Here is a 26892-nt window from a genome sequence, read left to right as displayed (position 1 = left end):
CTTTCTTTTTATTCACACTTGATTGACATTGAGCCAAAGCTTTGGTGTTTACCCTCTGTCCCTTATGCTTTATGTTTATTTTATTTAGCAAACCTCTGGAAATTTCCTTCTTATAAAAGACAGTATCTCCTCAACAGGGGATTCAAACATTTACTGTCATAACTGTTCTGATTAGGTAGATTTCTATTCATGCTTCTAGGATTTTTTTGTTGTTGTTGTTGATTTGGGCTACCCAGAATGTTACTTTTTTTTTATCCGTTACAACAATGTGTCAGATATATGTCTTGTTTTTAACTCAAAAAGTGGTAAACAAAGATTTTCACAAACACTGAAACATACTATAAAATCATAAATTATAGTAAGAAATTGGCCATTTGCAAAAGTCCTCAACAAAATACTAGCAAACAGAATCCAACAGCACATTAAAAGGATCATACACCATGATCAAGTGGGGTTTATTCCAGGAATGCAAGGATTCTTCAATATACGCAAATCAATCAATGTGATACACCATATTAACAAATTGAAGGGGAAAAATCATATGATCATCTCAATAGATGCTGAGAAAGCTTTTGACAAAATTCAACACCCATTTATGATAAAAACCCTGCAGAAAGTAGGCATAGAGGGAACTTTCCTCAACATAATAAAGGCCATATATGACAAACCTACAGCCAACATCGTCCTCAATGGTGAAAAACTGAAACCATTTCCACTAAGATCAGGAACAAGACAAGGTGGCCCACTCTCACCACTATTATTCAACATAGTTTTGGAAGTTTTAGCCACAGCAAACAGAGAAGAAAAAGAAATAAAAGAAAAAGTAGAAGAAGTAAAAGACGAAGTAAAGCTGTCACTGTTTGCAGATGACATGATACTATACATAGAGAATCCTAAAGATGCTACCAGAAAACCACTAGAGCTAATCAATGAATTTGGTAAAGTAGCAGGATACAAAATTAATGCACAGAAAACTCTGGCATTCCTATACACTAATGATGAGAAATCTGAAAGTGAAATTAAGAAAACACTCCCATTTACCATTGCAACAATAAGAATAAAATATCTAGGAATAAACCTACCTAAGGAGACAAAAGAACTGTATGCAGAAAATTATAAGACACTGATGAAAGAAATTAAAGATGATACAAATAGATGGAGAGATATACCATGTTCTTGGACTGGAAGAATCAACATTGTGAAAATGACTCTACTACCCAAAGCAATCTACAGATTCAATGCAATCCCTATCAAACTACCACTGGCATTTTTCACAGAACTAGAACAAAAAATATCACAATTTGTATGGAAACAGAAAAGACCCCGAAGAGCCAAAGCAATCTTGAGAACGAAAAATGGAGCTGGAGGAATCAGGCACCCGGACTTCAGACTATACTACAAAGCTACAGTAATCAAGACAGTATGGTACTGGCACAAACACAGAAATATAGATCAATGGAACAGGATAGAAAGCCCAGAGATAAACCCACGCACATATGGTCACCTTATCTTTGATAAGGAGGCAAGAATATACAGTGGAGAAAAGACAGCCTCTTCAATAAGTGGTGCTGGGAAAAGTGGACAGGTAGGTACATGTAAAAGTACGAAATTAGAACACTCCCTAACACCATACACAAAAATAAATTCAAAATGGATTAAAGACCTAAATGTAAGGCCAGACACTATCAAACTCTTAGAGGAAAACATAGGCAGAACACTCTATGACATAAATCACAGCAAGATCCTTTTTGACCCACCTCCTAGAGAAATGGAAATAAAAACAAAAATAAACAAATGGGACCTAATGAAACTTAAAGGCTTTTGCAAAGCAAAGGAAACCATAAACAAGACAAAAAGACAACCCTCAGAATGGGAGAAAATATTTGCAAATGAAGCAACTGACAAAGGATTAATCTCCAAGATTTACAAGCAGCTCATGCAGCTCAATAACAAAAAAACAAACAACCCAATCCAAAAATGGGCAGAAGACCTAAATAGACATTTCTCCAAAGAAGATATACAGATTGCCAACAAACACATGAAAGAATGCTCAACATCGTTAATCATTAGAGAAATGCAAATCGAAACTACAATGAGATATCATCTCACACCGGTCAGAATGGCCATCATCAAAAAATCTAGAAACAATAAATGATGGAGAGGGTGTGGAGAAAAGGGAACACTCTTGCACTGTTGGTGGGAATGTAAATTGATACAGCCACTATGGAGAACAGTATGGAGGTTCCTTAAAAAACTAAAAATAGAACTACCATACGACCCAGCAATCCCACTACTGGGCATATACCCTGAGAAAACCATAATTCAAAAAGAGTCATGTACCAAAATGTTCATTGCAGCTCTATTTACAATAGCCAGGACATGGAAGCAACCTAAGTGTCCATCAACAGATGAATGGATAAAGAAGATGTGGCACATATATACAATGGAATATTACTCAGCCATAAAAAGAAACGAAATTGAGTTATTTGTAGTGAGGTGGATGGACCTAGAGTCTGTCATACAGAGTGAAGTAAGTCAGAAAGAGAAAAACAAATACCGTATGCTAACACATATATATGGAATCTAAGAAAAAAATAAAATAAAAGGCCATGAAGAACCTAGGGGTAAGACGGGAATAAAGACACAGACCTACTAGAGAATGGACTTGAGGATATGGGGAGGGGGAAGGGTAAGCTGGAACAAAGTAAGAGAGTGGCATGGACATATATACACTACCAAACGTAAAACAGATAGCTAGTGGGAAGCAGCCGCATAGCACAGGGAGATCAGCTCAGTGGTTTGTGACCACCGAGAGGGGTGGGATAGGGAGGGTGGGAGGGAGGGAGACGCAAGAGGGAAGAGATATGGGAACATATGTGTATGTATAACTGATTCACTTTGTTATAAAGCAGAAACTAACACACCATTGTAAAGCAATTATACTCCAATAAAGATGTTAAAAAAAATCATAAATTATAGTAAGAAATTGGCCATTTGCTTAGACCACTGTCTTCAAACCCTTTTCTAGTCCATCATTTATTTACACATACATACACATACAGACACAGAAATCTTTGAAAATCTTGTTTTTCATCCTTTACATTCGTTTCAATCCCCCAGTTACCACAAAAGTTGCTTATAAACATCAAACCTTTCTTCATTATTGCTTAGTGCTTTTATTCCTGTATCTGTCATTAGTTATAATTTTAAAACACTGACAGTTTCTAGCACAACTTCTCCATTCTGGAATTCTATTTTAATTCATTTCCTCTACCGAATAACTTCAAACAAGATTCTCAGAAAAGATTTGCAGAACATGTTTTCTAAGACCACTGACCTATCAGTCTTTTGCCCTGAATGACGGCTTGGCCAAGTATGAAATTTCTGGGCCACATATTCTTTTGTGTCCAAGGTACCCAATGGATTAATGTTAATTGCAGGATTCTAAGACACTGCTGCACAAAGACAAACAAAACTGTAAGGAAGGGCTTTTCATCGTCTTTTCTTTCCTGCCCCTGTTTTATAGGACTGGGGCCTCAGCTCTATTTATCTTAATCGGGAACTAGATTGTTGCTGCCACCCACACAAGTCAATGTGTTTCTGCTTTTTCAGAGCAGATTCTCCTAGAGTAACAACTATTAGCAGGACAGATTTAAGCCACACAGCCACTAGTCACACTTCTTAATCCTGTCCCACTATGTAAGAGTTTATAGAACCATCTGCTAAATTCTGAAATGTACTCATTTCCCACTTTTGGTGACAACTTTCCCTACTGAAGTTGCCAACTTTCCCCATTCACTGATATGTTAGAGGAAAATTGGAAGGAAATGGGTCTCCAGTGCTTTCATTTCCACCAACCCTTTTCCATAAATTAACATGTTGACTAGTTGAGAACAGCCACTAGTAGATCTATAAAGATGACTTTGTCTAATACAGGGGAATTCATTTATTGACTGAAAGTACGTAAAAATGTCCAAAGTTGTGAGAAGTTACCCTCATTCTATTCATTCAAGTCTCTCCCCATTCCTTCTTCCACAATAAACTTTCCCTAATTTATGAGATTTAGACTAAAATTCACATAAAACGTTCAATTATTTATGAAAATCATTACAAGAAAAGGGCAAGCACCTTACCTTGTGGCTCACTAGCAAAATTTACAAATTAAGAAATCAATAGGTCTGACCCTGTTATATGACTGAATGAATCATTGTACATTTTAGCTCAAAGAAATTCTTAGAAATTATCTTAGACCTATATTCTTATTTTTCAGATGAGGAAACAAGGCCCAGAAAGATGACAATGGTAAGTCATCAACTACATACGAAAAGGACAAATTTTCAAGTTTGTAATTTCCATTTTCACTATATATCCATTATCTGAATTTATTTGTCTGGTATGACCTTTATAGGCACCAAATAAACCAAGGTATCTATAGTTTATTACAAACTAGCACAGAAAAATTATGGTATTATAATTTATTATGCTGCCCAAGGCAAAATGTGTTCAGTCAAAAGGAAGTTGAAGGGCAAGTTCCTGTAAAAAGGAAGACAAGGAACAGCCAAGGGTGGTTTCACCTGGTGCATTATTTCTGGTTCTATTATCCCTGCAAATTCTATGTAAGGTTAAGCCTACAACTAAAGTAAATTTCATTATATCCCCACAACTGTTTACCCAAGCCGAAGACATTTTTCTCAAAATAAAAATCCGCTGAATTTTCTGATTCCACGGGTCAGTAATGGTTGTGGTTAGATATGTAATCAATTACCTAGCACATTCAAAACTGATATCACTACTACTTGGCCTGAGTGTGTACATACCCAGAAGGGGCAATTGGAAAAAACAAGGTCCCTATATTCCATAGTGAAGATCCCATAGAAGCACTATGGTAAAAAAGCATGAACTTCAGTGCCAGGCAGACTTTAAACTTAACAACAGCTATGCCACTCAGTGGCTAAGTGATGTTTAACAAATCAATCAACGTCTTTGAACCTTAAATAATAAATATTAATACCTATTTAAAAGGATTGTTCTGGGACTTCCCTGGTGGCGCAGTGGTTAAGAATCCACCTGCCAATGCAGGGGACACAGGTCCAGGAAGATCCCCCATGCCGCAGAGCAGAGCAACTAAACCTGCGTGCCACAACTACTGAGCCCGTGCCCTACAGCCGGTGAGCCACAACTACTGAGCCCACATGCCACAACTACTGAAGCCTGTGCACCTAGAGCCTGTGCTCCGCAACTAGAGGAGCCACCGCAACAAGAAGCCTGCACACCCCATCGAAGAGTAGCTCCTGCTCGCCGCAACTAGAGAAAGCCCGCGCACAGCAATGAACACCCAATGCAGCCAAAAATAATTAATTAAAAAAAAATTGGAAAAAAATAAAATAAGTGTTCTAAGAATTCAATGGAATAATTTAAGTAAAGTGACTAGCTCAATGCCTAGCATATGTACACCCTCAATAAAGTTAGTTTCTTTCCACAGTAACTTCTGCTAGTGTAGATAATAAAAGTTGATAATGTATTTGCTCATATATGCATAATAACCTCCAGATGATACACAAGAAACTGCCAGGACAAACTAGTTTTCTGTGGGGAAATGAACTAAAAAGCTAAGGGATAGGGTGGGAGACTTTTCATTGTATGCATTTTTGTACCTTCTGAATTTTGAATTTATTCAAAGAATAAGGTTTAAAAAGTTAATTGTATATAACATCTACAAAGAGATGCAAAACTGGTTGAATATTCAAAAATCAATGTAATCTACTATATTAACAGTTAAAGATCAAAAATCATAGGATTATATTAATTGATACAGAAAAAGCATTTGAAAAAATCTGACACCAATTCATAGTAATAACTCAGAAAAAAAGGAGTGCAGGGGAACTTCCTTACCTTGACAAAGAACATTTAGAAACAACTTAGAGCTAACATTATACCTCTTGGTGAAAGATGGGGAACAAGGCAAGTATGTCTACTTTCCCCACTTATTCAAACAGTGCTAGAAGTTCTTGCCAGTGCAACAAGGCAAGAAAAGAAAGGAAAATGGCACAGGACAGGAAGAAATAAAAGTCCTTATTTGCAGATGACATGACTACCTTGTACAAAATCCCAAGGCATCTGCAAAAAACTCTTAGAACTTATGAACAGGTTTAGCAAGGTGACAGTATACAAGATCGACACACAAAAATCAAGTAATTATATTTCAATACAGTAGAAATGAATATGTGAACACCAAAGTAAAAAATACAATACCATTATAATTTCTAGAAAAAAAGAAAAATTAGGTGCAAGCCTAATATAATATGTACAGGACTTAAATGCTAAAAACCACAAAATGCTGATTAAAGAAATCAAAGAAAATCTACACAAATGGAGAAACATACAGCCTCCATGGATTAGATGATTCAACATAGTAAAGGCATCAATTCTCCTTAAATTAATATACAAGTTTACCATGAATTTTCCACCAAAATCCTAGCAAAATTTTTTTTGCAGATATAGGCAAAGATTATTATAAAATGTATATGGAAAGGCACAGATCCTTGAACAGCTAAACCCATTTTGAAAAAGAAGAATGTGATGGAAATAATCCACCCAGTTTCAAAACTTATTATACACTTAGAGTAATCAGGGCTATGTGGTATTGATGGAAAGACAGACACACAGATCAATGAAATAGAATATAATACTCAGAAATAGACCCACATAAATATGTCTAACTGATTCGGACAAAGGTACAAAAACTATTCAATAGAGGAGGTATAGGCTTTTCAATAAATGGTGTCAAAGTAACTGGGACACCCACAGCCCCCAAAATGAACCTCGACCCAAGTTTCACATCTTATACAAAAACTTAACTCAAAATGAATCACAGACTTAAATGTAAAAAGGAAAACTATAAAACTTCCAGAAAAAACATGAGAGAAAACATTCAGGATCTAGGGCTAGGCAGACTTCTTAACGCCAAAAGTGTAATTCATAAAAGGAAAAATCGATAAACTGGACTTCCACTCAAATTAAAAACTTTGCTCTGTGAAAGACACTTATTAAGGTGAAAAGCGAAACTCTAGACTGGAAGAAAATATTTATCAAACACATATGAGACAAAGGACTAATATCCAGAATATATAAAAAATTCTCAAAGCTCAAAAGTAAAAAATAAATAAATAAAATTAGAAAATGGGCAAAGGACTATACAACGAAGCAGGTAGTCAAGAAAATGAAAAGGCAACCTATTGAATAACAGAAAGTATTTGCAAATTATATATCTGATAAGGGGTTAATATCCAAAATATACCAAATACTCATACAACTCAATAGCAAAACACCCAAACAATTCAATTGAAAAAAAGGACAGAGGATATGAACAGACATTTTTCCAAAGAAGACCTACAGATAGCCAACAGGTATATGAAAAGATGCTCAACATCACTAAATGTTGATCATCACTATCAGGAAAATGCAAGTCAAATGACAATGAGCTATCACCTTCTACCTGTTAGAATGTCTATTATCAAAAAAGGTAAGAAATAAGTATTGGTAAGGATGTGGACAAAAGGAAACCCTTTGTGCACTGTTGGTAGGAAGGCAAATTGGTACAACCACTATGGAAAATATTATGGAGGTTCCTCAAAAAATTAAAAATGCAACTACCATTTGATGCAGCAAGTCCACTTCTGGGTACTTATGCAAAAAAACCCCAAAACACTTGAAAAGATATATGCACAACACCTTCATTGCAGCATTATTTACAACAGCCAAGGTATGGAAACAGCCTAAGTGTCCACTGATACATGAACGGATAAAGATGATGCAGTATATATACACAAAACGGAATACTATTCAACCATAAAAAAGAATGCAAACTTCCCATTTCCAACAACATGGATGGACTTCGAGGGCATTAGGCTAAATGAGATATGTCAGACAGAGAAAGACAAGGACAAATACTGCATGATCTCACTTACATGTACGATCTTTAAAAAACAAAACCAAATAAACAAGCAGCTTACAGATACAGAGAATAGATTGGTGGTTGCGAAAGGCAGGGAGTAGAGGGTTGGCAAAGTGGGTGAACGGGATCAAAAGGTACAAATTTCCAGTTATAAAATAAATCAGTCATGGGATGTAATGTATAGCATGGTATAGTTAATAACACTGTATTGTATAACTGACATTTCTTAAGAGTCAATCTTAAAAATCCTCATCACACACACACACAAATTTTGTAAATATATATAGTGAGATAGAAACTAACTAGATTTACTGTAGTGATCATTTCACAATATACAAATATTGATCATTATGTTGTACACTTGAAACCAATATAATATGTCAATTATACATGAACAAAAACAAAATGGGCAAAGGACATGAAAAGACATTTCACGCAAGAGGATACGCAGATGACAAATCAGCTCATGAAAAGATGTTCAACATCACAAGCTGTTACGAAAATGCGAATTAAAACCATAATAACATATCAGTACACACCTATCAGAATGGCTAAAAAAAAGAAAAAAAAATAGTGACAATACCAAATGAGGGTGAAGATGCGGAGAAACTGGATCACCATACATTGCTTGTGGGAATAAAAAATGGTACATCAGTTTGACAGTTTCTTTAAAAACTAAACACACAACTACACTATGACTCAGCAAATGCATTTCTAGGCATTCATCCCAAGGAAATGAAAACTTATGTTCACATGAAAACCTACAGATGAATGCTTACAGCAGCTTTACTCATAGTAGCCCAAAACTAGAAAAAACCCAGATGTCCTTCAATGGGTAAATACTCAAACAAACTGTGGTACAACCATACATGGAATAGTACTAAGCAATAAAAAGGAACCAACCAGTGATGCACACAACAACTTAGATAAGTCTCTAGAGAATTATTCTGAAAATCAAATCCAGAAAAGGTTACATATTATTCAATTACATTTCTATAACATTCTTGAAATGACAAATTATAGAAATGGAGAAGAGTTAGTCATTAAGGAGGGGTTGGAAGTGGGAGGAAGTGGGTGTGGCTATATTAGCAGAACATGAAGGCTCTTCATGCTGATGGATTTAATCAATGTTAATATCCTGGCTGTGATATTATACTGCAGTTCTGCAAGATGTTACCTTTGCAGGGACACTAGGTAAAGAACAAGAGAACTCTCTGTATTCTTTCTTACGACTGTATGTGAATCCACAATATCTCAAAATAAGAAGTTTAATTAAAAATCAATTGGATATAAAATCCACAAAGAGATTTAATTACATTGAAACACTTACCCAAAGCCCCACCCATCTATTGCACTTGTAAATACCACATTTCCCTGGTCTGGAGAGAAGTAAAGGTGAGAATCATCCGTGTCCTCCAAGCCAGTGCTCCAGTCATACACTTGCTCCCCTTGCTCAGAATTTGGATTCACTTGGGATTCAGTCTCTCTCTCTGCTCTTTCTTCCAGCACTTTAGAAGTAAAAAGAGTTCCTGTGAGTGCATTAATCTAGGAGAGATGGTAAAATGGCAGAATGTCATTCAGATGCTTAGCACGTCCATGGCAGGAGACACACTGTCTAACCCTTGCTAAGCCTAGAATTGTAAGTCACAGTTTGAGCTCATATTAAGCACACATGGATGGCGATGACGTTTATAGCAATCATTAACTTACATGCTATCAACCCATTCTTTCCACACCCAGCAAAACTAAACTGGAAGGCTTTTGAATGGTCATTTTTGTGCTCATGAGTTGAAAGCAGACACTAATCTGTCGTATCCTCAACTTGTTTTCCAGGACCAGGGACAGGTGTCACTAGAACTCATGGTTTCCAACCCCCACAATCTTCATTTATAACCTTAGTCAACTCCCTCACCATTTCTCACAGCAGATGTTTGAACTGTTTGCCCCTCTCTTCAGGCCCTCTTCCTGACCTCTAACCCCCAACTGTTTTCACTCTCAAGTAGGTAATCTGATTTCCTACCTCCGAGAGAAAATGGAACCTATTATTCAGAAATCCTGCAAGCTCCCCATAATTCAACCTATAGGTCCATCTATATCTACAAATACTGCTGGTCCTTCTCCTTCCGCTGCAAGGCAGGAGTATTTCATCTGTACCCATCCCTGACTATCTCTTCAGGGAACTAGATCCACTGATCCATTCTTTTTCACTGCTCTACCTTTATCATTTCCTTTCTTTAGCAAATAAATATTCTCAAGTTGGTCTCATCAATGGTACTCCACTGTCTTGAAGAAGACATTTCAAACCTCCATGCATGGCATACAAGGTTCACCATAATCTAAACCCTATACTCCTTTCTACTCCCACCTCTTATCACTACTTAACAAGATCTAATTCTTCAACTATAACAAATAATTTGCAGTTCTTTGAATGAAACATTGTACTATGCTTTTTTTCCTTTATAACTTTGTATATCTCATTCCTTCTCTCTTGAAGGACTTTACCATAAGTCTCTACCTGGAAAACGCTACCTCTCTTCCATCTCAAGGCCTCTTTTGGTTGACTTTTCCTCACTCTCCCTTTCCTCCTGACCTAGTCTGGGTGAAGCAGCCCTCATTTACGCTCTCAAATCACATCCAGGGTTTATGTCATTGTTCTCCAAATATCTCTTTTAAGTGTTTGTCTCCTCTACCACACTGTGAGAGCTTTGAAAATAGGGACTCTTATCTGTCTTTACCGTCATAATCCTTAGCACAGAGTGAACATCCAAGAACTCATTCATTCAACATATAGGTATGTTAATGTTTGCTGAATAAACGAATGAATGCTTTGGTAAAATTTCATCTAAAGACAGGTAATAAAAAAAGCCAAAGAGTCTCCTAATATTGCTTCACTGTGAAACCAAACTACAGGATTTTCAACAAGAGAACATTGAAACCTATTGTCCAAGCTTTATATTCAAGGATGCTGCCAGGAGATGGAGGGGGCTCCTAATATGCCACTTGTTCTATTGCCTCGCTTGTGGTATGATGACTGTGACACACGTGAATCTAAGTAAGTGAATTTTCTGTAGCAATGCCTCATACTCACCTCAGCAACTTCCTTACAACTCTTCTTTGAGCCACAATTTTTCAAATACCGAAGTAAAGCATAAAATACCTGTTCTAAAATATTCTTGAGGTGACAATAGGCCTCCTGTGGGGTGAATTTCAGTTCCACTATCAAGCGATCTATCTTATTAATCACTAAAACTGGACGGATGCTTTCGAGCCAGGCTTGTCGCAGAACTGCCTGTGTCTGATTAAAAAAGAAAGGAAAATGTAAAGCTCGTGATCTGAAATAAGTAAAGCACATTTGAAAATCCTGATTAATAAGCAGCTCATTTCCATACTCCTTGATCACAACTCAGACCATGCCAGTCAGACACAGGTGTTCACCAGACATTCACAAAGTATATAACACAGAAGCAAAGAACTACAGACAAGAAACTGTCCTTGCCTTTATGGAACTGACAATTTATTTAAGAAGGATAAATAAAATTATATAAAAGACAGTGAAGAGTTTTGTGGAACTTTACACACACACACACACACACACATACACACACAAGAGTTTACTGAATTTTATTCAGTAAATAATCAGAAAACAAACACTCATGTTGCCAACACACAGGTCGAGAAACAGAACATTCCCCCAGAAGTCCCCTGTGTACACCTTCCTGATCATAAACAACCTCTCAGCATTAACCACTATTCTGCTATTCTAAAGTCAGGTCTGTTCATTTTACTTGTCTTGTCAGGACACCTAAGACACTACAAAGGCTAAGGCTGTGCTTCTCCAGTTGGGGGACCTGCGCCCTTACAGGCAATCAGACAGGAAGTTACAGAATAATTACAGCATATCTTCTTGGAATTATCAAATTTTCTCCATTTCTACAAGAAAACGTCATTTCATTGGGCTTTTGATTTATTGCGCTTCACAGATGTTGCATTTTTTACAAACTGAAGGTTTGTGTCAACCCTGCGTCAAGCAAGTTTATTAGCACCATTTTTCCAACAGCATTTGCTCACTTCATGTCACTATGTCACATTTTGGTAATTCTCACAATATTTTACATTTTTCACTATGCATCTATTTGTTGTGGTGATCTGTGATCAGTGAACTTTGACGTTACTATGACAACTCAATGAAGGCTCAGAAATGGTTAGCATTTTTCAGCAATAGAGTATCTTTTTAATTAAGGTACGTACATTTGTTTTTTAGACATAATGCTATTGCATACTTAACAGACTTCAGTATACTGCAGACATAACTTTTATATGCCCTGGAAAACCAAAAAAAATTCATGTGACTCGCTTTACTGCGATATTCATTTTACTGCAGTGGCTCAGAACCAAAACTGCAATATCTCAGAGGTATGTCTGCAATTTAAACCTTTTCTTATTCTTTTCAAAAAACATTAAAACAAATAAGGGCATTTAAGAAGTAGGACACAAAGGTGACAACATTTTTAAAGATAAAACATAAGGTTTCAAACAAAAGTTATTTTTAAAACTAAGTTTAGAAAGCCACTCTGAGTTTCACGTCGACCGGAGTTATATGTTCACTCTGGCCTTTGGGGTGAACTTTTTGAACTTTGGTGGGAAAGAGAAGAAAGTCTAGGTTAAGGATCTGGAAGAGTAAGAGAGGGCAGGAGGAAGGCAGAGAGACAGCGTGTGTAGGTGGGAGGGGGGTAGACTGAGAAACCAACAGAAGAGACTCTCCCATCTCAGTATCTTGCTATCAATTACCTCTCACAGTTCAGAAACTTTGCCACTGGAGTGAAACCTCCAGATCCTCCTAAACACCTCTCCCATTTTTGCTGAGTCCCTCTCCAAGAGGACATGACAGACATGTTAAGGTACCTTAAAGTCATTCTCTCTACTATCCCTTCAAAACTCGGGGGATTTGACTCCATCACAGACCAGAACACTACCGAATATGAAATGTAAAACCAGCTTTCTGATGGTCAGTGAAATGCCTCAAGTGGCACAGAGTCATCGACAGTCAGTTCCTCCCCTCTCCCCACACCTTCTTTAACCAGTTAAATATTTCCATGTTACGATCCACTACCTGCGGACAGACCCCTTCCACAGCGTCCACTACAATGATGCACCCGTCACAAATGCGAACAGCCGTCGATACTTCTGAGGAGAAATCCACATGTCCTGGAGAGTCTATCAGATTAATCAGGTACTGCTCCTCACCTGAAATGAAATTGGAAGACACACATTTTCAGTCGTGCAGGTACACAGTACTCTTCCTCAGGCAACCCAGAGTAAGAGAGCTTCTAAGAAATGACTGAATAAAGCTAAAGAAGACAAAAGCTCAATCAACAGCTACCATTCCAATTTAGGAATTCCCAACGATGGAACTAGCAATTCCAAATAGCGTCGGTATAAAAGGTTACAGGATTTTATTATTCTAATAATCCAATAACCACTTATCAAGAGCTACTGTGAGCCAGGCACTGTGCTAAACGCTTGTGCTAATCACACATGATTGAGCCCTTAAAATATCCATACAACATAAACATTCCTCTACTCACTGTGCAGATTAGGAAACTGGGACTACAGGAAACTAATGGAAAAGACACAAAGCAGGTGGCCAACTACTTCCCTACAACTTCTCAAAGAGCAGTGTGTGAATATGCACAGCAAGACTTACACTCAATTCTAAGTCACAAATTTAAAGAGCAGCTGCTATGTGCCAAGCAGTGTGCTATGTGCTCTCACATTTGATATACTGTATTCTTTAATCCTCACACCAAAGTTGTAAGCTCAGAGCATGACTCATGCCTATGTGTCCTGTTTTAGCACTGAAAGTCTCACATCCCATCAAACGCCAACGTCAGTCCCACGTCCCACTAAGCCCTAAGTCAGTCCCAGGAAAACCAGAACTACTGGCCACCCTAGGTTACAGAGACCTCATATTATCAATAAAACATAATTAAGTAAACCAGCCAGAAAACCGGTAGTTCATTAGAATTCTACACTCATTCCCCATTCACTGCTAAATTTGGTACAATTCTCTTTCAATGGCATAATAATTACTTAAATGATCAAACACCTGAATATACCTATACCTTACTTTTGTTCCTCCTCTTAACTCAGTGTTTTTCAACTTGTGTGTGCTCCAGAACTACAACAGGGCTGAATGTTATAACTTACGGGGCCATTGAAAGGAATTTCCCCAGTGTGATGTTAACAACTTGATGACCTGATCAGTGCCCTGTGTGATACTCATAATGATAAAACAACAACACTGCAGTAACCAAAGCCAGAGCTCACATTTGTGGAGTGCCTATCTGGGCACTATCTGGCACTGTTCTAAACATTTTATAGACATTATCTAATGTTTACTTACAACAACCCTTGCAGTAGTTACTACCATTAGGCCAAATTTACAGAGCAGGAAACTAGGGCACGGAAAAGTAAAATATCTTTCTGAAGAACATCCAGCTAGAATCCAACTCTAAGGTAAATTGCCTAAGATCTAAGAATTCAAAATGGTAGAGTGAAAGTTCAAACCCATCTACCTCCAAAGTCATACCTTTAACCCCGATCCTCAAGATGGCATATATTTAATCTCACATGTCAAGATTCCACTAGTAGTGAATTTCTGAACACTAGGTTAAGGATTCCAAAATGCAATGGGCTCAGTGGGAAAGACTGCCATCAATCAGCAAGACTGCCTTCTTCAATACCACTCCTTCCCCTGCTTCCTCTTTTCATGCAAATTGCTTTGTAAGGAATTCTGGCTCTGATGCACCCACCAGGGAAGACTCCAACCAGAGAGGACTGTGGACATCTCTAAACAAAGTCAAAGAACCAGTGCCCTGGAACAATGGCCCCATGTGCCTCCTTAATCGAGTCTTTTACTGTCAGGTCTCACAGCACCAGTCTCACAGCTACCCTTTAGGATAAGCACCAGGGTCCCAACCAAACAAACCAGAGAAAAATGAGCAGTGCTAGCAAGGTTCAGGGTTCTATCCGCTCCCATCACATAAAACAAAAGTTATGAGATTCTTGAAATCATTCAGCATTTTTGCAGCCCAACCCTTCATTTCATAAACATGCTAAAGCCCCCAAAAGGGAAGAGATTTACCCCAGGTCACAAAAGCAGTTGCAAGACAGAAACACACCCGGGTCTATCTACCACCTTAGTCACTTCCTATGAAGGTCACAGATGCCTCTACACTTTGCAGCTGAGGAAACAACACTTGTTTGTTCATTTGGCTAAGAACCAGGAAAAGAAACCCTGGAGTGAAAAAAGATTGACGTTCACTTCCTGGAACCCATATAAGGGTTCTAAACCTCTGCAACCTACTCGGAACTTCTCTATGTTCACATCACCCTGGAGAGAAAGTCAAAGATCAAGGACCAACTATCTTTCACTCAATTTCACATGGCTAATATGTGCCATTTCCATAAGGCATGGGATGGGGCCTATTGTCAGAGCAGCTGAAACGGTAACAGCAGCGCACCTTTGACTAACACTCAGAGTGACAGAGAGAGAGATACATGCGCGCGCGCGCACACACACACACACACACACACACACACACACACTTAAGATGAGAGACTTTAGCATGCTCAAGAGCTGACAGTTAGGCACAAGGACAAAGGAGATAAGTCCAGAGCACAAGTCTTTCACAGTGACAGGCGGCAAGCAAAGATACTAATAATGTTACATTTTGAGGGGCAGTGGCAAACAGTTGAGAAAATTCTCCCATGTTCTGTGAAACAGAACGTAAAAATGTCTGCTGAGATTGTGGGAGAGGGACTGAGAGGTGGACTGGAAGAGACTAGAAGGTTTAAGAGAGCTGTTGGAGAGAATGAGCAAGGCCTGACAGACAACATACTGGAAGTCGGCCAGCAGCCCGAGGACCAGCCGAGAACCCAGCCCAAGTATAAGGAGGAAAAAAGTGTAGAGAGTTAGCTCTACCAAGGGTTAGAGTTTTACTGGGAGGACAGAAGGTGAAGAAAGCAAACTGAGGACCCTGGCAAGACTGTCAGCAAAAAGACAAATCTGGGTTGTATGAGGCAGGAAGTAAACGAAGGACAGTGATGCGGCTCAAGGGACTGAAGGGCTTTCTGAAATCAAAGAATGGCGACCTCGCTACACAGGCGAGAGAGCTGGGAAGAGTAAAGATTGTGGAGAAGGGAGTATTTGAATTTGAAATGTCAAAGATGAACAGTTCTGGATGATGCTAAAATCCAGCAAGTAGCCATGCCAGAGGGAGGGTGAAGTGGAGATCTACACGTCACTGTTGTTGAAGCCATGCCGTTGGAGAGGTCATTTTCAGAAACGGTAAAAGCTACCTTGGTGGATTTGGGCAAAAAGGAGAACGATGAGCCAGGTGCCAAAGTCATTAACGAACGGGGACCGGGGACTGTAACCGGAAGCTGACAGTGGTAAGAAAGGTCGAGAATAATTGGATGGACAGTAAGAGTCTCAAAGGAGATGGAGTTTTAAAGCAAGGGTGGAAGAATTAAGCTTTGAACCAGAACTAGTGAACAAGGGGAACGGCAATCCCATGTCCTAACCCAGAGGTAGATGGAGCATGAAAGAATGAGTAGCACTCACTTGACAGAAGGATAAGAAAAGCAGTGTCCTCAGAAAACAGCCAGCAGGAGGAGGAGGGAACAGCAACAAAAGATGTTGCGGATGCAGGGGTTATTTGTTTACCTTGGGATGTTTTCAGAGAAAGTTTTGGGAAGGAAGGGAACAGTGAGAGGTTGAGGGCAGAGCAGGTATTAGAATCACAGAGAAACATGGGGAAGAGATTACTGAGAGGCCAGATCACAGGACTTCCATCTTGGGCAGTGACCAAAGACAACAGGGATGCGGGTAATGCTGGCCACAAGGAGATGTCTGTAAGTAGTCGCAGCAATCCCTGGTGGACAGGAGACATTTACGCTTCAGGGAGAATCAGCCGTGGCCAGGACTGACTGATTTCCAAGAGACTCCTGGTGCAAACGAGGAGTCTGCAGATGTAATTACTTGGCTCCCAGGACTACTACCACATGCTAACTACTCTGTCTTCAGGGGAGTTTCTTAGCCCCTGTGAACTCCATTTTGCACACATGTAAAATGAGGATAACATCCATCTCACAGGATTGCTGTGAGGATTAAACAAAATCACGCATATGAGGCATCTGGCTCAGAATCCAACTATCGTGCACCCGTCTTCTTAGATCTGGCATCAACTGAATGCTTCACAAAGTAAAGCATTCATTATCTTAAGAGGAAAAAATCTGATCTTTAGTCAAACAAGGGACAATGGAACCCTTCCCTCCCAGCCCTGGCCCCAAAGGAAGAGGACAGGAATCAGAACCTCGGGTTAATGTTCACATATCTGGAAGGTAAGGGAAGCGACTGATACATGCTGGCCTTGTGTGAATCTGGATGGCATGAATCAGTTTCCCCACGGCCTAGTTTTAAGAGATTAAGACCAGAGAGCCACAGAGTTGAAACCAACATGGGTGTAAACTCTCCACTTGCCCACAACTACAAACCCCTATGGAGGTGTTTACAAAGAGGTGAACCTGCACATGGATCTCTTTGCAGAAAGCCCTGCCATATCCTTGGTCTCCACATTTGGAGTACATCCGAGCTACAGTGTGGCTGCCACCTGGGTAAATACTGAGTATCCCACTGAACCAGGCTGTTAGCTAGCTAGCACATATGCCTGAAGTACAGACTGAAAGCCTGTAAGTTAAAGCCCACTGCAGTTTGTTCTACATGGTGCTTTACAAATTTTTAATAAGTTGCCAGTATTTTAAAAATTGGAGGATTTTACCAAAAATCTTGATGCCAACTTTTCTTGGAAAAAATTTAAAAAAAAAAACAGAAAAATACAGGGCATCAGTCAGCTGCAGCTGGCGAGCACTAGCCCCCAGCCAGGTACTGGGGGGTGTTTCATGGGTGGGTAGAGTCTGCTCTCTAACTCATAACAGTCCCACCCAGACTGCCTCATTCATGCAGAGCTGTTGACAACAGCACTGCGTCAAGAACTAATAATATAGTACTTAATAATCCAGTTAGACTGGTGTTGGAATAAGTAGTCAACTCTTTGGGGGGAAATTTAAGTTAGATATCTACCTCACAGCTTGCATGTATACACATTCACGTGTACAATTATGGTAGGATTAAATGTAAAAACTGAAAGGATAAAAGAACTGGTGGGAAACTAGAAGTAATTTTTATTTCAGTCTTGTGTTTTAATGTATATTCTACAACATACTCAATTTCCTATAATACATATAAACGTAAATTTATTTAAAATTTTTAAAAAGACGAATTAAAATGAAAACTTCATTTCAGAAGTTCTGCAATAGCAGTATTTGCTCACAGGTATAGAGAACAGCTACAGGGTAGAAATGACAACAACAGGCCTTCTGATAACAACAGTCCAGGAATTTCTAAGTACTTAATCCATCTGAATACATTTCTCTCATCTATAGTTGCATCCTAGGCTAAAGGATTCAAGGTATTACATCCTCTTAGGATTTTTTATAGAATGTATATCAGGATTGGGATTATTTCCTAACTCTTGAAATGACCAGATAAATGCATAGTATCCTTGTGGGAAGGGCACAAAGAGGGGTGGCTAAGAAATAGGAAAATAACAAGATTTAACAATATGGTCCCAACATTTGTACCAAATTTTAGTCACAAATGTAAAGATGAGAGAGGCTCCATTTTCTCAAGGAAGAACTGGGGCCCTGGAAAATGCTAAGATAAGAATATCACCTTGATGGTTTTCAACACTCTATCTGTAATATGCATAGTTTTGGTAAGCTTATTTGTTTACCTTAAACTAGAAAAATACCTTATCTTTCAATCCAAGTGAGGATTTGAAAAAATTTTTGAAAGCTGGTTAAATTAAGGGTCAAAACCAGAAAGCACTTCATTAACATTTAGTACAGAGATCCTCAACTAACAGGGCATTTGGAAGGGGCATGGGAAGGAGGGGAAGAAGTGGTAAACACAAAAATCACCTGCGGAGTTTCTTCAACCATCAGGTTTCCCTCCTCCAGAAGGGAGATCCCCTTCAGGTTGTCCCACCTTCACAGCAGGAAATGCCCCATTCCAGAGAGTCAATGCTGAGACAGGGAGGAGAATGTATCTCATCTCTCGGATGTTTTGAGAACATGTCTCAGTCAACATCCCCAACTTCCATCCCCATTTTGCAGATGTGGAAAGCAAGGCTCTAACTGTCAAGTGCGCTGACTGCCTAACCCACAGCCCCTTCTAGGCCATCACGGTCACAAAGAAACATGTTGAATACTTTATGGCTCCACTCCAATCACCACTGATCAGACTAGGAGATGACCATCCAACCCCAGACCGGCAGTCCATAGGTGCAACTTCTGCCAGAGCCTGGCATCAAAAGACAAGCTGAGCAACATCCTGCTCTTGAGATGTATGCTCGTAAACGTAGGAGAAAGCAGCAGTAAGCAACAGAACTAAGGGGAAAAAACAGGAGTTGAAAGGAGGGGTCAGGGAAAGGGGAGTTCATGAAGATGGAGGCACTAAGGGTAGGCAAAAGCTATAAAACAGAGAAAAGACTTACAGGGTAAAAACAGATAAAAACAGAGAACTCAACCCAAGGATGACAGTGGAGTTCCAGAGGGAAGAACCGTTAACTTTTACTGATGGTCTCTAGAGCCATCCTGGATCCAGAATCAACATCTGCCTTCGATTTCTTTGAGATGTCACTCCAATAATGCTCCTGCTTTTGCATTTTCATGAATACTGTCTCCAGTATCATTTCACACATATTCTGTCAACAAGCCATCCCACCCCAACCCAAGCTAGCTTAAGCCTCTGCTCTGTGCAATCAAGAAAGTATATCTAGGACAGTCTGAGAGCAAGTTACCCAAGGTCATACAGTTCAACAAAATAAAGATTAGACCATTCAATTCCCTGGGACCTATAGCCATTTTCCTGCAACACTGTACCACAAAGACAAAAGGGAACTGGAATGACTGACGGTCATGATACATAAAGTAAACCTTAATAAAATGGTTTAAAAAGGGGTGAAGGAACTGGAGACAAAGTCCAGAGAGCAACTAAAATTCACACTAAAGTAATCTTCAAATGAAAACAGACTAATAATATGAGTGTGGAAAAAGGAAGGCTACAAATGTCTTGAACTCTATAAAAATAAGGAGAGAAAAGAAATAAACTGACCACTGACCCATTCACTGGATCACAGAATGAGGACGTTTAAAAGGTGAGAGGCAGTTTTTAAAAAATAAGGCATCAGTTTAAATACTAAACACTGGGAATTCATGTACCTAAAAGCTTCAAAACTGGTTTAGTTCAAAAACACTGTAAGACTGACCTCAAAGAGAAGAGTCATGTCCCACATACTATAACCCTTGGTGTCAGTGCCAGAGATATGAAGGATAAATCACAGGTCAGTCCGTTAGGAAAATGAAATACAGCTTTATTATTTTCTTCTAGTTATACAAATTCACATTTTGTGTAAAATTTCCAAACAGTACAAAATAAATATTTTGAAAAGTGTAAGTTTCACATAATCCAGCCCCTAATAACTACAGTTAAGGTTCTGGTAGGTGTCCTTCCAGACACACCTTTATCTGTATACATAATATATTCTTATTACTAAAACACATTCATATCTTATAAGTATTTACTCTGCAACTTGCTTTTTGTCTCCTACTTTACCTTTTCTATATAATTACATATAGGTCAAACAGTTGTTTGAACAGCTGCATAGCATTTCACAGCATGGATGTATCAGTTTCCTTAACTATTTTCCAAAGACAGCCATTAAGGTTGTTGGCATTCTTTTCCCTAATACAAACTTTTGGGTGAATGTCAATGAACATATATCTCATGTGCCTGTATGACTGTTCCAGTCAGATAAATTCCTAGAAGTGTTACTGTCAAAATGGCATCCTGATCTGGGGATAAAAACCATACTGATCATGGCAATGCGCACACAGTCAAGTAAATAAGACTCTAGATCTAATAGGCAGGCCATAGGACAGAACGAGGACCTAGCGAGGAAATGGGACAATAAGGCTGAACCAGCAAGGTCCTAAGACTCCAGACCTTCCCTCTGAAGAAATCTATACAATCACCTGGGTGGATGGGGGCAAGTGTGAGCTGCCAGTTCTTCTGCCCTCAAGCCAGTCAGAGGTCCCCATCTGTACTCAAATCTGGACAGCCTGACTCTGATCTAACAACAGATCATCTGGAAAGGCCAGAATGAAATTTGTGGAATGTAAAGCAAAAATCCTGAGGCCTGAAACTAATTCAGGAAGAGAAAGAAGGACACAAGAGATACAAAACCATTGTTCTTTAAAACACAGATCGATTTACCTTTTGCATAATGTAGTGAAATGGCACTGGATTTCATAGTGATCCCTCGGACCTGTTCATCCTCTCTGCTGTCCATGTACCTTAACTGTAAAAATGCAACATATGCATCCTTATTTCCCAATGAATTAAAATGTAATATTAAAATGGACTGATTTGGATTTTTGTTTTAAACACTTAAATTTTTAGGCTTATTGTCATGAAGTTGTTCCTTATGTCCCATTATTACCTTCTTAATCTCTGCAGCATTTTTCTTTCCTAGTACCACTTATTTCTTCCTCCTTTCCTTTCTCCTGATCAACTTCTAACTTTTTATCAGTTGTAATGCAAGACAATCATAAACTGTCTACATTGCCAGTAATTTTTTTTTAATTAATAGGCTTTATCTTTTTAGAGCAATTTTAAGTTTATAGAAAAGTTGACTGGAAAGTAAAGAGGTTCCCAAGCATCCCCTCCCCTCCTACACACACAGTTCCCCCTCTTACTTACATCTTATATTAGTGTGTAGTGTGGTACATGTTACAATTAGTGAACCAATATCAATACACTATTATTAATTAAAGTCCATAGCTTACATTAGGAGTCACTCTTTAAATGTATTATGACGTGTCCACCATCACTGTATCATATTTGTTAGCTGTATTAATCTTTTTGAGGAACAAATTGTGGCTTCACTGATCTTTTCTACTTCATTAATTTATGGTTTATGATATTTCCTTTCATCGACTCACTTTAGAGTTATTGTACTTTTTCTCACTTCTTAAGTGGGAAAAATAAAAGCACTTTATTATTTCATTCAACCCAGTTTTTTTAGCCTTCTATAGACAGTATCTTGGGCCAGTTCCCCACCCAATGTGCCTCAAATGCCCAAGTGCTCCTTCAGTATCTTAGGTCTACTTTTTTAGTCCAATTTTGCTTCTCTATCTCCTCTTCTCTATATTACCAGTCACCTGATAAATCCTGCTGACTATATCTTAAATTCACTGAAGGGAGCAACATCTCTACCTTTCTACTGCAAATAAATTATTCCAATTTCTTTCAGTTCACAGCTAGAAAGAAAGGTCTCTATTATTTCGTTTCCTAAAACATGATCTTCATCATGACCCTCAGGTTTCAGAAGCCTTCCTTTGGTACTCAGGTTAGCCTTCAAGGTCTTTGTAACCTGATACATTTTTTCTACCTGCACCTTTTTCTCTCTCAGTATAGGCAAACGTTCCACTCAAATCAAGCACAATCCACAAATTAGCCTTTATGCATTTTATCCACATTATTTCCCACTGTGAAGCATCTCTTCCACCTGTGAAATTTTCCACAATCATGCCAGGTTATCATCTGATTGGTTGCAAAAACTCATTCTTGCACTTATAAAATATTAGTATAAAGTAACATAAAGCAATATAGAAATAACTTTTTCGCAACAATCTATTTTATCTTGCTAAATGGATTGGCAGCTTCTTAGACGCATGAACTATGCTTTATACTTTTTCGATCTTTAAGAACACAACGAAGGACTCATCACATTGTAGATTTGCTAACACTTACTGAAATGCAAGTATATATCAGATATAACATACCTTGCCTGCCAGGCGGCTGGAGATGATGCCATTGCTAGATATAAGACAGTCAGCCAGAGTAGTTTTTCCTGTTAAAGTAACAGTATTAATTTAAATCGATTTCTTTTTTTAAAGGGTGAGGCAGGTAGACTGTAGCGACAAATTTAACATCTAACCATAGAAGTGGTTTAGCAAATATCTCCTATTTACCTTTACTAAGTGAAGCGAGATACAACGGGCATTTTAATTAGAACTTTGAACAAAACATCATCGGGAAGGACACAGATTCCAGCACTCCACAGTGCTGTAATCTGTATTGCCAACCCTGCGGATCAACGTCACTTGAAAATCCGTCAAGCAACGTTTTTTTTTAAGGACAGAAAAAATTTTTTTAATTGAGGCATAATTTACACAGAGCAAAATGCACAGACTCTTAAGTGATAAGACAAACCACTGTGCCAATCAAAATATAAAACATCTGACAAACAACTTTTACAGTTACTCAAATCTGTCCGACAGAGAATTTAATCAAGTTTATTGTAATTATTACATCAGTCATCAGATATCCATAACTGTGTCCAGGCCTATAAACTTAAACTCTTGATAGCTCAGCATGACAAAAGGATAGCACAGCAATCACGTTTTCCTCTGAATGATATACTGGGTAAAACATCGCCACAAAACAATGGAACATTATCTTTTGCCGTATTTCCCCATGTATGGCCTCAGCTGGCTTTTGCCAGTTAAACTGTCTGAAGAAAATACCCATCTGGCAAAGAAATTCAGGAAATTTACCCACATCTCCTACTGTTTGCAAGCCAATGGAGGGCATCAGCTACACCGCAGTGACCAATGCTACCCAGTATCCAAACGTAAACCCAGGAATCTCCTCTAATAATAAAAGAAATTCTTACGATACTCAAGTACCCATTTGGACCTCTAATACTGTATTACGTGCTTGCCATGTAAACATTATGTATTAGCATATAACCCTAGAGTGTCACTTTCCTGCTTCCAACGGAGTAGAACATTCTAAGTACGGCGAGCATATATCCCCCCAAATGCAAGTGTCAAGAAAGCAGGGACTTTGCTTTCTTCACAACTGTATCCCTAGGACCAGAACAAGGCTTGGCATATAAGAAACATTCAATGAATTCTCTGTTGAATGAATAAATGAATCACAGGTTTTCTAGGATAGTATTATCTTAACATACTTTTAAATAGTAAATTTTAAAGTAATTTGCTGTACACACACATGCCACTGACTTGCCGCATGATTTAATTCACAAAGCAAAAAAAAAATACTTTTGTCAAACTTCATGTCCTCAAACCGTGAGCAGCATAATTATAGAAACTCATGGGGTAGGGTTAGTCACCAGATTTGTATACAAAACTCATTCTCAGTTGCCTTCACCTACAAAGGGATCCATCACCTCTCCTTTTAGTTCCCGTAACTACTTCACTTCAACTATTGTATCAATGGCAATAGCCACCTAACCTCTTTCCTGCCCTTCAATCCATCCTAAACATTTCCACCAGACCATTCTTACTAATGTACTATTTGATTACAACATCCCTGCTTTATTCTGTTCTCCCAATGGCTCCCTATTACCTAATGATAAATGCCAATGATCATCTTCATGATAAAGCACGTACCTGCCAAGGGCTTCTCATTATCATCATTTAATCCTCACAATGCTATAAGGTAGGTTTGGTTTTTATTCCAGTACACAGAGGCTGTATACTGAAGCTCAAAAAGGCAAAGTAACTTGAAATGGAGTTTTGAACTCAGGTTGTCTAACTCCAGAGCTGGAGCACTTAACCCATATCCTAGTGCCTAGCTGGCATGAAGGGCTCTTTAAGATACAGCCCAGCCTACCTCTTCACTTTTCTCTCTTACTCCCTCACCTTCAGGATGGTATACAGGTTTTATTTCACACTCCCAATCCTATCACTTTGCTGTGGCTACGTGAACTAAGAAGCTGTCTGAAACCAAGCACGCGGGCTTAGCAGGAGGCAATGCTGTGGTATGAAAGCAATGTCTGTGAGAAGCTAAGCACCACGCATCCTTGCCCCCCTCTCATGTCCCGTGCTTTGGTCACATACATTTCATTCTCCCCTTGCTGACATTATTCCCACTTGAAATGTGTGTCCCCATCTGCCACCTTGAATCACCCTTCAAGGGTCATCTCTAACACTGTTATAAAGCCCTTTTCTTAACCCATTACTAGCTTCCCGACCCTCCAGCTCTCTCAACCCTTAAGAGTCTACGTTTTGCCTGTCTCATGTTGTGCTGCCTCAACCCCCAAATCGCCTCTCTATATAGCTGGGCTGGTGCCCTGTGCATAAATCTCTACCTTCTGACATAGCTAGCAAAATACCTCGAACTTAGCAGATGTTCAATAAACATCTGACGAGTTAAACAGAATCACATAACACAGGTTCTGAGGACATTATGTCAAGACTACAGATGTGTTATATTACAAAGCCATTTCAAAATACTTGACAAATACTTAAAAACTCAACTTCTCGTTTAAAAGACAACAAAATATACTACATAGAAGAATAACAATCACTAGTTAGCTGTGTTCCTCCCACAGCAAACTTTTAAAGGAAATAAGACTTGCAACTTAGCAAGCATCACTCTCAACTGCCCACAGCATCACTCCACTGACACATGCGGAAACACACCCCCTTAATTACTGAAAATAAGCCATTTAGAAAGGATTCTTACCATGGTCAACATGAGCCAAAACACAGATATTCCTGATGTTAGCAGTGTTTTTCTGGAGTTGAATCATCTTATCCAAACTATTGAGCACCATGGTCACTTATTTCCTGTGACTAATAATTAAACATGCATTACAAATGGCTGAAGATCCGGGCGTTAAAAGATAAAAGTTTCTACTGCTGGGAGCTGACAAGACTTCTCGAGTCCCTTAAAGTAAGAACCCAACGGATGCTTACTGAAGGGACAGACCCACCCAGGCCAAAGTCCAATTTGAGCACTTCAACAAATACTGTACCACGACTGTACTCGCGGAGTTTACTCATCCTTCTGGATCGGCCGTTTGCGATGAATCACAAAGCTCGTGGGGGTTGGGTGCACAGTGACACCTGGAACTCTGCCCCGTACTCTGTACTCGGGCATTATTTCTCCAGGTCAGTGATTACATACTGGAAGGGTCTTAGGCAGGAGGGAGAGAAGATGCCGACATCTCTCTCTTCCCCTGCTCGATCTTTTCCCAAGCCTCTCCTATCACTCCCACTTGCTTTCACTGGAGGTAAAACACCCAGCTTCCCGACTAAATTTTGGGGTCACGTGCAGGTGCACTGAACGTCTTCCATTCCTTTCCACACTGGGGAAACAAAGAAAAAAACAAACCCTCAACTCTACATTCCCTTTATCCTCACTCTCTTTTTCTTTGAGGATCCCGGGTCCGCACTGAGAAACGGCCGGCCAGGCCCGGACACTACGCTCGGGCGGCAGCCGCTCCCAGCCCGGGCTCGCCCCTAGCCCCGTCCCCGCCCTGCCGCCGCGACGACCCGGGACCGCCACTGCCTGGAGTTGGCGGAAGAGGACGTCCGGACGCCTGCGGGCCCGCACTTACCGCCTCCCGCCGCCCAGCCAGCCGCGCTCGGATCCCAGCGCCCGGCCACACCACGCGCGTCGCAAGCGCCCAGACCACCGCGTCCACCTAACGCCCGCGCGCCGGGGGCGGGGCTGAGGACGCACGACCTTTGGCCCGCCCGCGTCTCTGGTGCCGCCGGAAGCAGGCGGTGCTTCCGTTAGCCGCGCCGCGGCGGTTGCCGAGGCCGGCGCGGTGGAGCTGCCAAAGCTGCGGGTGCGGAGGAGCTGTGGAGCCGACCCCGGGAGCCGGGAGCAGGAGGACCTGGTGTCTGTGTCAGATTTGTACCTGCGGGTAAGAAACGGCCGGTGTGGCGGCCGCCGTGGCTTGGAAGCGAGCTGGGGTCTCGGGGAACGGAGC

General features: G+C 39.7%; 2 protein-coding genes across 2 annotated transcripts in view; one reads left to right on the top strand and one right to left on the bottom strand.

The window, feature by feature from the left end:
• The window catches only part of EFL1 (elongation factor like GTPase 1), a 134504-nt gene extending 107890 nt beyond the window's left edge, over positions 1 to 26614 (bottom strand). Inside the window, exons 1-7 of the mRNA XM_068558768.1 lie at positions 26515 to 26614; positions 25638 to 25747; positions 22925 to 22992; positions 21354 to 21438; positions 13065 to 13198; positions 11112 to 11249; positions 9285 to 9499 (exon numbers count right to left, since the gene is read on the bottom strand). Of these exons, the coding sequence (XP_068414869.1) occupies positions 9285 to 9499; positions 11112 to 11249; positions 13065 to 13198; positions 21354 to 21438; positions 22925 to 22992; positions 25638 to 25728 (731 nt within the window). The 5' untranslated portion in view covers positions 25729 to 25747; positions 26515 to 26614. The remainder of the gene's footprint in view (positions 1 to 9284; positions 9500 to 11111; positions 11250 to 13064; positions 13199 to 21353; positions 21439 to 22924; positions 22993 to 25637; positions 25748 to 26514) is intronic.
• Positions 26615 to 26708: 94 nt separating this feature from the next.
• LOC137773790 (ADAMTS-like protein 3) overlaps positions 26709 to 26892 on the top strand; it is a 66911-nt gene continuing 66727 nt past the window's right edge. Inside the window, 1 exon segment of the mRNA XM_068558781.1 lies at positions 26709 to 26826. The gene's annotated coding sequence lies outside the window, so the exon portion shown is untranslated.

The sequence above is a fragment of the Eschrichtius robustus genome, chromosome 1 (genome assembly GCF_028021215.1).
Source record: "Eschrichtius robustus isolate mEscRob2 chromosome 1, mEscRob2.pri, whole genome shotgun sequence".
Classification (NCBI taxonomy): domain Eukaryota; kingdom Metazoa; phylum Chordata; class Mammalia; order Artiodactyla; family Eschrichtiidae; genus Eschrichtius; species Eschrichtius robustus.
This window is presented reverse-complemented; position numbering and strand designations above follow the sequence as displayed.